At 47.3% G+C, this 12,594-nt stretch overlaps 1 protein-coding gene across 1 annotated transcript in view; it reads left to right on the top strand.

The window, feature by feature from the left end:
- The window catches only part of GBA1 (glucosylceramidase beta 1), a 28,811-nt gene extending 20,084 nt beyond the window's left edge, over positions 1–8,727 (top strand). The window contains exons 7-11 of the mRNA XM_081841072.1: positions 1,224–1,461; positions 2,416–2,640; positions 4,704–4,867; positions 5,817–5,933; positions 7,738–8,727. Of these exons, the coding sequence (XP_081697198.1) occupies positions 1,224–1,461; positions 2,416–2,640; positions 4,704–4,867; positions 5,817–5,933; positions 7,738–7,876 (883 nt within the window). The 3' untranslated portion in view covers positions 7,877–8,727. The remainder of the gene's footprint in view (positions 1–1,223; positions 1,462–2,415; positions 2,641–4,703; positions 4,868–5,816; positions 5,934–7,737) is intronic.
- Positions 8,728–12,594: the final 3,867 nt, after the last annotated feature.

Below are 12,594 nucleotides of genomic sequence, written 5' to 3' on the forward strand. Positions count from 1 at the left end.
CGGGTCATGTGGCCAGCATGAATAAGCTGCTTCTGGCGAACCAGAGCAGCGCACGGAAACACCGTTTACCTTCCCGCCGGAGTGGTACCTATTTATCTACTTGCACTTTGACGTGCTTTCGAACTGCTAGGTTGGCAGGAGCAGGGACCGAGCAATGGGAGCTCACCCCGTCACGGGGATTTGAACCGCCAACCTTCTGATCAGCAAGTCCTAGGCTCTGTGGTTTAACCCACAGCGCCACCCGCATCCCTTTTGAGGTCTTAGATATATGTTAAACGTTCATAAGTGTACCAACCAGGCACGCACATAGATCAGCACAGGAAGACCGACCTGAAACCATTTTGATTCCCAAACTGGGCAAATGTTTTCCCTGCAAGGAGGGAGGGGGTCAGGGAGCCTTCCCATTGTCTCAGGAATTGAGTAATCAGCATTTTAATAGGTGACAGACTATCAGGAAAGGCAATCAGATAACCTGGCAAACAGGAAAAACAACACCCAAATTTCTGTTTTAGACCGCCATTTCTGTGATGTAGGTATGATGTTTCTTGGGGTGGTCTTGATCTATAGGGTGGCAATTTCAAAAGTCTATATATGGCCATTGTTCTGGGTTCCCCTTCCTTTCCTGCATGTGAGGGGAGCACCCTGTTGCAACAGATCAATAAAGATCAGGCTTACTAGCTGCTTTGCTTCTCAATATTCTCTGGTTGGCCTCTGTTATTTTCTCCTACCAATAGGGAACCTACGTAAGGACTCTATATGGGCTCTTGGATACCCCAGAAGGGAAAAGGGCAGATTTTTTGTTTACAACAGAGAAAAATGGCGGAGACGCGAGGAGACAATTCAGCACCAAGGGGCCGCCTTCTTCCTCAGGGGAGAAAAAGGATATCGTAGAGCTGAGAAAGGTTCAGAAATCAAGGAAAAAGAGTGACTTCACTAGGAAGAAAGGTTGAAGCATTTGGGACCTTTTCCTCTTAGAGAAAAGGCGGGATGAGATGAAATGGTGGATGTCTATAAAAGTTATGTTCAGCCGAGAGAGAGCAGATAGACAAAATTATTGCATCCTTTTCATCAAACCAGTGGGCATTCCATGAAGCTGAAAATGGGATGATTCTGGACGGACAAAAAAGTTTAGTTTCTTAAAAGAAAAATCTCAGGAAGTAATATCCTCAGCGACATCTTGGCTCGCAGCTCCTGCTAACTTTCTCTGCCAATCCCCTCTGCAGGTTCTTAGACGAATACGCCAAGTATAACTTGACTTTCTGGGCTGTGACGGCCGGGAACGAGCCAACGGCTGGCGACATCATCTTTTACCCCTTCCAGTGCCTGGGCTTCTCCCCTGAGCACCAACGGGACTTCATCGCCCAAGATCTGGGTCCTGCCTTGGCCAACAGCTCTTACAAGGGCATTGAGCTGATCATTCTGGATGACCAAAGGATGATGCTCCCTTACTGGGCCGAAGTGGTGAGTGGGACTGGTGGAACCCAAATCCCAGGGTCTCTGTTTTCCTATTTATTTTGCTAAAGGCGTTGGAGCTGAGGCCATGTCGACACTATGCGTTTAAAGCCCCAGGAGGCCGTTTGGACAGTCATGGCTTTGCCCTAAGCATCCCTTGAGTCCAGAGCAATAAATTGTTGTTGTTGTTATGTGATACAAATAAACCAGGAAGGATCAAGCTAAATACCGTATTTTTTGCTCTATTAGACTCACTTTTTCCCGTCCTAAAAAGTAAGGGGAAATGTGTGTGCGTCTTATGGAGCAAATGCAGGCTGCACAGCTATCCCAGAAGCCAGAACAGCAAGAGGGATTGCTGCTTTCACTGCGCAGCGACCCCTCTTGCTGTTCTGGCTTCTGAAATTCAGATTTTTTTTTCTTCTTGTTTTCCTCCTCCAAAAACTAGGTGCGTCTTGTGGTCTGGTGCGTCTTATAGAGTGAAAAATACGGTATCTATCGAGTTTGGAAACCCAGCCACATGGGCGGGGTATAAATAATAAATTATTATCATCATCATCATTATCATTATTATTATTTTCTCCCAATCAGAGCAGCTGGAGGAAGGACCGATTGCTCTGGCCTGAGGTCTGAACTGATTGCCTCAAGGGGAGCGGGGTAAACAGGTTACCCACACCTGTGGGGAGCAATTGCTAAATTCCCATCTTCATAACCCAGGACAATGAATTAGACTTCTCTTCCCACCCCTCACCGCTACCTTACAGAGTCTCAAATGTGCACATACTTAAGATAAGGCCCACTGAAACCAGCTTGCTTTGGGGATTTGTAGCTCTTACCTTCACTCTCCTCCATGAGGTCTAGAAACATGCCGGTGGGGGGTGGAAAGGCTAAAAATAGAATATGAAGCTGTTGAGAGCTCTGTGAGCTTGACAACTCTGTTTTTTATTATCCCTTGTGTACTTCCAGGTTCTCAAGGACCCCGTGGCGGCCAGTTACATCAATGGAATCGGCATCCACTGGTATTTGGATTTCCTGGCCCCCATCGACTTGACTCTCTCTATCACTCACCACCTTTTCCCCAAGTATTATCTCATCTCCACCGAAGCCTCTACAGGATCGTATTTTTGGGAGCCCCGTGTGGTGCTGGGGGAATGGGACCGTGGCAGCAAATATAGCCACAGCATCCTTGCGGTAGGAGCACGAGCTGCAATGACTTTTTTTTTTTAAAAAAAGAAAAGTTTAGTAGAATTTCAGAGTCTGACATTTGTTTGTTTGTTTGAACAAAACATATACCGTATTTTTCGCTCTATAGGACGCACTGGACCATAGGAGGGGGAGAACAGGGGGGAAAAAATCTCCCCCTCTCTGCTCAGTGCCCCTTCAGCGAAGCGGCAGGAGAAACGGAGCCCTTTCCATTTCTCCTCCTGCTTCGCTGAAGGGGCGCTGCGCAGAGAGGGAAAACTGTGCAGCGCCTCTCCAGTGAAGCGAAGCATGGAGAGCAAGAGGGATCGGTGCGCACTGACCCCTCTCGCTCTCCAGGCTTCAGGCATCTATCCGCAAGCCTTCGGAGTGCAGCGGGAACTCCTGCTGTGTTCTGAAGGTTTGCGGATAGCTGCCTGAAGCCCCCGGAGCGCAGTGGGAGTTCGTGCTGCGCTCCGGGGGCTTCAGGCGGCTTCAGCGAAAGCAACGCGAAGCCTCCAGAGCACGGGGGGAGCTCTCCCTCTGCGCTTCGGAGGCTTCTCGTTGCTATCGCTGAAGCCAAGGAGCCTGCATTCGCTCCATAGGACGCACACACATTCCCCCTTCATTTTTGGAGGGGAAAAAGTGCGTCCTATAGAGCGAAAAATATGGTATATACCAATATATATATCAACTTGAAGGAAACCTCTCCGCAGTTAACGAAAAATACAAAAGCAATAGATTAAAAAACCCAGTGAAAAATGAGTACAGGCAGCAACTGTTTTAGGCACGTCTGGTATGTTCGCAGTGACTGCCCATTGTGCCGCTCAGAGGTGATGCAAAAACATCACAAAAAGGGGTGGAATGGGGTGTTTTCAGGCTTTTTCGACGGGTGTTCAAATTGTATGCAATTTCATGTGTGCGCCAATGTCTCAGAATGTAACCCCTGCACAAATCGGTCACTGCATTTTAAAATATTCAAAAGATCATTAAAACCAGCTAAAAAGAAATAAAACACCTGTAAACTTCTACATGTCTGGGTTTGCCTAGACAAAGACGTTTTCAGCCGGTGCCCAAAAGAGTACGATGAAGGTGCCTACCAAGAGGCAGTCAATTGGCAGGGAGTTCCAAGGTTTAGTGTCCTTGAATTCTACTCAATATTGATCCAGAGCAGATTCCCAAAAAATAGATCAGAGGCAATTGTATTTCATCCAGCAGAGCTTTAGTGCTACTGAAGGCAATTGAGCATAATGGTCACAAATCCAATACATTCATGATTTTAGAATGTTGTATTATTTTATTGTTGTTAGCCGCCCTGAGCCCGGCTTCAGCTGGGGAGGGCGGGATATAAATAAAAATTTGTTGTTGTTGTTGTTGTTGTTGTTGTTGTTGTTGTTGTTGTTGTTGTTGTTGTTGTTATTCAGGATTGGCACTGTTCATAAGAAATCTAGTTGCAGCAGACTTAGCTTAAAATTACAATAACTTATAAAAAGTCTAAACCTTAACACTATAGCATACTATGAACAGAACACCACACCGGAAGGAAAGGAGATAGAAAGAAAAAGTCAAACCCGGGTTCCTTCTGGTCTGTTTTAATAGTCAGCATGAGCTTGACAGAAAGAGATAAGAGAACCAGTTTAAGCCAGCTGTACTCAGCTTCTCTGAAGGAATAACCCAAACATCCGGAACCTTCTGCTTTGTTCTTTCACACGGAGAAGCTTCCAGATCCCTCTGGAATTAAGTAGAATAGGAAAGGTCTCTACACATCAGATCAATACTTTCATTACTAAGAAATGCAAACTGACATTTAGAACACCAAAATACGAGTTTATCATTTCTTGTTTGCTGCCCTCAGGTGGCTTTGGGAGGAAATGCAAGGCAAAAAATTGAATTAATGCGTAAATTAAGCCTATTAAGAGGCATGTATGACTATGATGTATTGGTTTCCTTCCTTAGTTTGAAAAGTACTTCTATGCAGCCGGCGCATACAATCTGATCAACCTAGTGGTACATTAAAAATGTGAAATAAATAAGATTAATAAACGAATCAAGTTTTCTTCTCCGCCTTCCTGCAGAATCTCAATAACTACGTCACAGGCTGGACGGACTGGAACCTTGTCCTGGACATGGAAGGAGGCCCCAACTGGAGCAAAAATTATGTTGACAGTCCTGTCATTGTAGACGCGGCCAACGATGTCTTTTACAAACAGCCCATGTTCTATCACATGGCACACTTCAGGTGAGACGGCGGGACCCTCCACAAGTCCCCAAAGCAGGTGACCCCCGTGCCAACCATATTGAGTCCTAAAATGGGGAGGCCCTGTGGGTAGCGCCGCCTCAGGCTGTGGCCTGCTGGGCTTTGATGGGTGACAGGGCCTTCTTGGGGGTGGCTCCTCGTTTGTGGAACACCCTCCCTGGTGACGTGCACCTGTCCCTCGTGCTGTCAGGTTGCAGGCAGATTTTTATTTAAATGTTCCCGTTCACCCAGGAATCAGATGGCTGATAGATGTGGGCCAAGGCAAGGGTGAAATTAAAAACCACGAGGGAATGTGCTTTCTCCAGAGGATGGCAACTCGAGAACATAGCCTTCTCTGCAGTGGCTCCCCGTCTATGGAACGCTCTCCCCGGGGAAGTTGACCTGGCGCCTTCATTATACACCTTTAGGCGCCAGGCAAAAATGTTCCTTTTTAACCAGGCCTTTGGCTGACCTGATCAACATCCTGTACCCTTTTAAAATGCGGCTTTTTTTGGGGGGGTGTTACCAGGTAATTGTTTTTACTTTGATTTTATATATTGTGATCTTTTATGTGAACCAACCTGAGACCTCCGGGTATAGGGCGGTATATAAATTCAATAAATAAATATAAATAAACGTTTTAGATGTGGTAAGTATGTTTTTGGAAGCCCCCCCCCCAATCATCATTATTTTAAACCGTAATGTTTTTAAATATTTTATATTTGCTGCCCTGGGCTCCTCTGAGAGGAAGGTACGGGATACAAATTGAATAAACAAGCAAACAGATAAACACTCTCAGGCCCAGCCCCCCCAAACCCCCTCAGGATAACCCCCTTGGTTGTGTTGAGGTGGGACTGCTACACCCTCTCTCTGCAGCAGCAGGGCTGGTCTTGGGCTACTTAGATCTAACCATATTCCCCTTTCCTCCTGCTTCTTTGATATGCTACTTCAGCAAGTTCCTCCCGGAGGGAACCCAGAGGATTGAGATTGAGAGGAGCAAGTGGACCGACCTGGAATATTCGGCCTTCCTGCGTCCAGATGGCTCAGCAGCCGTTGTTGTCTTGAACAGGTGAGTGGGAGCCAGGTGGCCTCCGTGCTGCCGCTGAACAGCTGTCAGAAGAAAATACAGTGGTACCTCGCAAGACGAATGCCTTGTAAGACGAAAAACTCGCAAGACGAAAGAGTTTTTCGTTTTTTTAGTTGCTTCGCAAGACGAATTTCCCTATGGGCTTGCTTCGCAAGACGAAAACGTCTTGCAAGTTTGTTTCCTTTTTCTGAGGTCCCAGGCGCCGGGCGGCCGCGCGGATGGGTTGGCGCTGGCGGGAGCCTCGTCTGTGGGCGCCGCCACTGCCTCATCGCCTCTCCCTTCCAAATCCTGCACGCAGCGCCCGTACAGGATTGCCAGCACCAGCAGCGCCAAAAGCAGCGCGGCCAAGAGCAGCGCCAGCAGCGCGGCGGACTTTTTGCCCACGTAGAAGCCCGAGCACAACTTGACGGTCATGGTGGCCGGTTGAAAGCGAGGGGGGAGCCTGAGCGACTGAGGAAGAAATTCAGCACAGGATCCGTGCTTCGCAAGACGAAAAAACTCGCAGAACGAATTAATTTTGTCTTGCGAGGTACCACTGTAAGACAAAAAGATGTAGGAACCTTTTCTCCAATGTCTTCCTCTTCTCTGCCTTGACTCCGCTGCCCGGCCTTTGAGCTCGTTTCGGTTGCCCTTTTCTCATGGGCCGAGGAAGAAGCAGATTTCCCTGGATTTCTCCCAGGGTGCCCTCCAGAACTATTCCTGGCCAGTGCCAGATTTACGTATAAGCTAAACATGCTATAGTTTAGGGCCCAACTCTCTTGGGAGGGGGGTTGAAAAATGTAAAGGGAAAAAACTGGAAGCACATTTCCAAAACATAAGATAAAAAACAAATAAAATAAAACCTACATACAGTTAGAGCTTAATAATTATTTCACTATTAATATACTTCTTAATTGTATTCCATTATTAATATACTTCTTAATTGTATTTCAGTTCAACAATTGCTTTGCTAAAATACACGTTTTGTTATGTGCAAATGGCTTCAGATACCTATTAAAAGACTGACCATTAGGTCCAGTCGTGACCGACTCTGGGGTTGCAGCGCTCATCTCCCTTTATTGGCCGAGGGAGCCGGCGTACAGCTTCCGGGTCATGTGGCCAGCAGGACTAAGCCACTTCTGGCGAACCAGAGCAGCACATGGAAACGCCGTTTATCTTCCCGCCAGAGTGGTACCTGTTAATTCTTCCAAAGCAGCTCTTTATTTGTAAGCTGGAACAGAACTGAACTGAGGAGCTCAGTCAGCCTGCTTATAGAGAGCTCCAGAACAATGTAACTGTTGCAACTTTCTAAAACTATCCAATCACTGAACATCACTTTCGATCCTTCATTTCATAACTATCTACAGTATCCCCCTGCTGGCCCAGGGTGAGAACTTCAGTACATAACAGTACCTATTTATCTACTCGCACTTTGATGTGCTCTCAAACTGCTAGGTTGGCAGGAGCAGGGACCGAGCAGCGGGAGCTCACCCCATCGCGGGGATTTGAACCACCGACCTTCTGATCGGCAAGTCCTAGGCTGTGTGGTTTAACCCACAGCGCCACCCACTTCCCTTAGATACCTATTAGGTCCATAAATTACCATATAGCATATATTCAACACAAAAAACCAGTGACAATTTGTTGTTGACAAAGTTACAGCTGGACATATAAAGGGCCCCATTACCACCAGTAGCTTAGGGTCTCATCAAACCGAAATCCGGCCCTGTTCGTGACCCAGATTTCCCCCTCGGCACACCGCCTGCCTGTCTTTCTAAATCGTTTCCTGTCTCGCCCTCTTCCTCAGGTCCCACAAGGACGTCCCGTTTGTCATCTCCGACCCTGGCGTGGGCCACATCGAGGCCGTGTCGACCGCTGACTCCATCCAGACCTACCTCTGGGAGCGGCCCAAGGAGTCGGCATCAGAACCCCCCGCTCAGCAATAAATGTTCTGCGCCCGTGAGATGGGTTGGTGTTAGCAGGGAGAAGGGGAGATCAGGATGCTGCAGAGTCCTGGGGATGGGTCTGCCCGCTCTGCAGGAAGGCCTGTATGAACCAGGAACTGAACGGGGTCTTTTCTCTGCAACTGGTGTTGGATAGGTCAACGCTCTCAGTTTCATCCAGAGAGCAGGGGTCAGCAAACTTTTTCAGCAGGGGGCCAGTCCACTGTCCATCAGACCTTATGGAGGGCCGGATTATATTTTTTTTGGGGGGGGAATGAATGAATTTCTGTGCCCCACAAATAACCCAGAGATGCATTTTAAATAAAAGGACACATTCTACTCATGTACAAACACGCTGATTCCCGGACCGTCCGCGGGCCGATTTAGAAGGCTATTGGGTCGGATCCGGCCCCCGGGCCTTAGTTTGCCTACCCGTGTGTTAATGTTACTGGACCCAAGCTAGCCATGCCCATTACTTCCAGCGGGTCTACTCTGAGGAGGGCCAGCATCGGCTGCATAAAAATGCCATAAGATCTTTGACCCGAAAAATGTTGCCGAATGACCGCTCCCATCCATGAGTGCGGCTGGTGGAAGGTAGATTTGAACCATGTTCCTGTCTCCCAGCTCCCAGCAGCCCCAGCAAGCATGTCCAAGGGATGGTGGGAGTTGTAGTTCCGCAACGTCACAAAACCCTGCACTGGCTATAAAACGCCGAGTTTTATAAAACGCCTCTCCTTGCTATTTGAGTTGCCATTCATTCCATAGAGGGCTTTACCATGCTCACCTCACGGGGCTGATTGCTTCCTCCTATCTCAGATGTTTTCGTACAATAAACCAGTTTTTTTTCCTTTTTCTAGAAACCCACCTGCTTCCTGGCTTTCTTTCATGGGCTCTCGGGCTAGGATGGAAGTGCAGAGGGGGAGAAGGAGGGGGGCTGTGTTGGCGCTGCTTCCCATATATTGTGAGCTCTTTCCCTGTCAGTGTTTCCCAAGAAGTGGAACGACAACTCCAGGGTTTCCCAAAGCCTGAGATGCAAAGAGCGGGAGACTTGTGACATCGGGTGGGGTTTGGGCCTCGTGGTGCCACAGGCCTTTTATGTCTTAAACAAAGGGTTTAAGACAAAGGGAACTTGTGGCCTTTTGGGTGCTGCTGAGCTCCCAGCTCCCATCACCAGTCATGGTGGTTGGGGCTGCTGGGATCCAGGAATCCTACATCATCTCTACACTCCCCTTTAGCCTGGGATTGTTATCAGGTTTAGCAGATCTCACTCCATCCATCTTTCCAGTAGCACCTTAAAGACCAACTAAGTTAGTTCCAGGTATGAGCTTTCGTGTGCATGCACACTTCTTCAGAGTGTATCTGAAGAAGTGTGCATGCACACGAAAGCTCATACCTAGAACTAACTTAGTTGGTCTTTAAGGTGCTACTGGAAGGAATTTTTTGTTTTGACTATGGCAGACCAACACGGCTACCTATCTGTAACTCCATCCATCTTGTGTGGCTCTGCTCAAATAAGGACCTTAAGGGGGGAGGAAATGTATTTCGGGTGAAATTAGTCTCCAAGGGGCAATGCTCAAGAGGGAAAAGGAAGAAGGGGCAACCATTTGAATCAAATTCCGTGCCAAGTAGTTTCCAGCCAAAGGGCTGGAATATATATTTTAAAAAACCACCTACAGAAATGTTCTTGGAGATGAAACGTCAGTCCTGTCGAAAGAGCTCTTGTACGTTCATTCTCCAACCAAGCCCCCTGCAAAGCGAGTAAAACCTAGAATCCGTTTCCGCACTTTGTTGCCTAATGGAGTACATCTTCTTTTTCCCCCCGTGGCTGCATTTCGTGAAATCATTTGACGAGATTTTCATCTTAAAACTTTGCACAAATAATCTTGGCTGGGTCTCTGAACATATGACTGTTTTTGTCAAACCCCCCCCCCTTTCGTTTGGTTGGCCTGAGCAAGGGTAGAGATGTTTGAAGCACAATAGTGCCTTCTGCAGCAATTGCCAAATATCTGGCAGATTTCCTGTGAATAATGTTTGGGGGAGGGGGTGGGGGGTTGCGGGGAGGGTGCTAATTCTGTCCTGTAACTTGGGAGGTGGCGGAGGCAGCTGTGGTGATGGAGCTTCAAGAGACTCCATCTGTCTTAGTGGCACCCAGGTGACCAAGAGCCAGTGTGGTGTAGTGGTTAAGAGTGGTAGACTCGTAATCTAGTGAACTGGGTTCGCATCTCCGCTCCTCCACATACAGCTGCTGGGTGACCATGGGCTAGTCACACTAGTCACACAAATCCAAACTCCTCTTCTTGTAGGGGAAATACCACGTACACATTTTTAGCACTATGCAACAAACACTCTTTCTAAACCCAAAGACTAGCTCCTGTCTATCTCACCTACCTACCTCATCTCTTCCGAAACACATGTAAAACTTTTAATGTCGTATTCTATCGCTGTAACGCACCCTTAGGGAACCTCAGGGGTGAGAAAGGTGGGAAATAAGTAAATAATTCACTTCGAATGGGAGACTATTCCCAACCTCCTTTTCAGTTCTCTGGAAAACTCAAAATACCCAAGTTGATGGGAAAGGATGCAGCTCTGGAATACAGCACCAGCTTTGCATATTCCTAGTTCAATCTCTGGTTTCTCCAAGAAGGGATAGGAATATCTCCTGCCTGAAATTGTGGGGAGACGCTGCCAATCAGAGTTGCCCGTACTGAGCTGCATGGGCCAGTGGTTTGGCTCAGCTAAGGGGAAGTTTCCCTTGCATCCAATGTTCTTTTGTTGTCCTTTATCCTAAGAACAAGCAATCTTCCATGCAAAACAAGGGGATTAATGCCTTCCTTTAAGATACAGTATGGAAACATCATGATATGTAAAATAGCACAAGTACAAAAATTCTGAATACAGAAGGAGGGATGTAATGGAATTCTACTCAGTATTGATCCAGAGCAGATTCCAGCGTATAGTTAGCAGAGTAAAAACTTAAACACGTTGCAGGAATCCCCAAAAAATAGACCAGAGGCAATTGTTTTTCATCCAGCAGAGCTTTACTGCTACTGAAGGCAAATGAGCGTAATGGTCACAAATCCAATACATTCAGGATTGGCACTGTCCATAAGAAATCCAGTTGCAGCAGACTTAACTTAAAAATTCCAATAACTTATAATAAGACTGAACCTTAACACTATATACAGAATGCCACACCAGAAGGAAAAGAGATAGAACGAGAAAGTGAAACCGAGGCTCCTTCTGGCCTGTTTTTATAGTCAGCATGCTCTTGACAGAAAAAAAAAGAGAACCAGTTTAAGCCAGCTGTACTCGGCTTCTCTGAAGGAATAACCCAAACATCAGGAACCTTCTGCTTGTTTCTTTCACACAGAGAAGCTTCCAGAACCCTCTTGAATTAATTAGAATAAGAAAGATCTCTGCACATCAGATCAATACTTTCTGCACTAAGAAATGCAAACTGCCACTCTCTACTTCAAGAATAAAGCCTCCAAGCTCTTAACCCAGCTATAAACTAAACCAATTCCTCCTCCCACCCCTGGCACAAAACCCAAGAAGGAGCACGCAAGTCCTGTCCTCGTTCTCTCTGCCCGGACCCCGTCAGCCACATGAATGCAGAAAAACATATCTGCGTTAGGGAGGGTTCAAATCACATTTAATGCTTGATAAATGAGTGTCTGATTATAGCCTTGGGAAAAAGGGAGAGAGTTTATGTATGCCTTTTGGTGGGGTGGCGGAAGGGACACGGGAATCTGTAAGCAGGCATCTCCTAGCCTCCATTCTTCCTATTCCAGGTCTGGGCAGAGTCTCACCTCCTTTCCACATTGTCCCAACAATTTCCAGGGGCTGGACTGAGGAGGAATGGTGGGAGCTGCTGCCCCCTTCTCCTGAAGCTTCCCAAGGGCAGGAGGACAGTATTGATTAAGAACAGTGGTTTGCAGAAGGGCATAGTCCAGAGCGGAAAAGCTGGGAAATACTGGGTGAGGAACAGCTAGAAGAGGAAACACCAGGAGGGAGACAGCTGGCAGATTCAGTGTCCTTGGACAGCATTCCTGACCCTCCTTCGCCTAGGACTAGACGGGCTCCAAGAGTGATAGAACAGAGAGCGCAGCGGCAGCAAGCTCAGGATACCCAACATAGGAATAACACAGATTAATGGGGACGGAGGAGGGGTAAACCTTTACTGGGAGCACCGCCATTTCTAGAGAGATATGCATTCCTTTGTCTCTTGCTGTGATTATTAAAGAACTAACTGGTAAGAACACTCCTTTCATTTGATCTGCTTATTTACTGCCACCGGGGGAGGGATCTGATTCCCCAAAGCCTGACAATGTAGCCTTATGAGGCTTTGCCCTCGGGTGGGAAAAATATTGCGCCCGGGAAAGGGAAGTGGGAGTCAACAGACACTCATGGAGTAGTTTCACAGAAAAAGCTTTATTTCTACCATCCATGAACTGGTAGAAGGAGCAAGTGTGATAACTCACAAAAAGCATGCACGAGTTCACAGTCATGTGCACAAGCATATATACCCCTTTCTAGTTCCCTCCCCCTTTTCTCCTCCCTCAGGAGTCCTGCCCATGAGTTCCTCTGAGCATGAACAGAAAGCTGTCTTGGGAAAGGGGGGGGTGAGAAGCCAAGGGGGTTCAGAGTGTTCAGATATGTTTTGATCTCTTGTTCTGGCATAGGGCCCGGAAAGAAAGTTGCAAGTCGAATGTACTGTTTGG

This window comes from Podarcis erhardii, assembly GCF_964252035.2.
Source record: "Podarcis erhardii genome assembly, chromosome: 15".
In the NCBI taxonomy this organism is placed as follows: domain Eukaryota; kingdom Metazoa; phylum Chordata; class Lepidosauria; order Squamata; family Lacertidae; genus Podarcis; species Podarcis erhardii.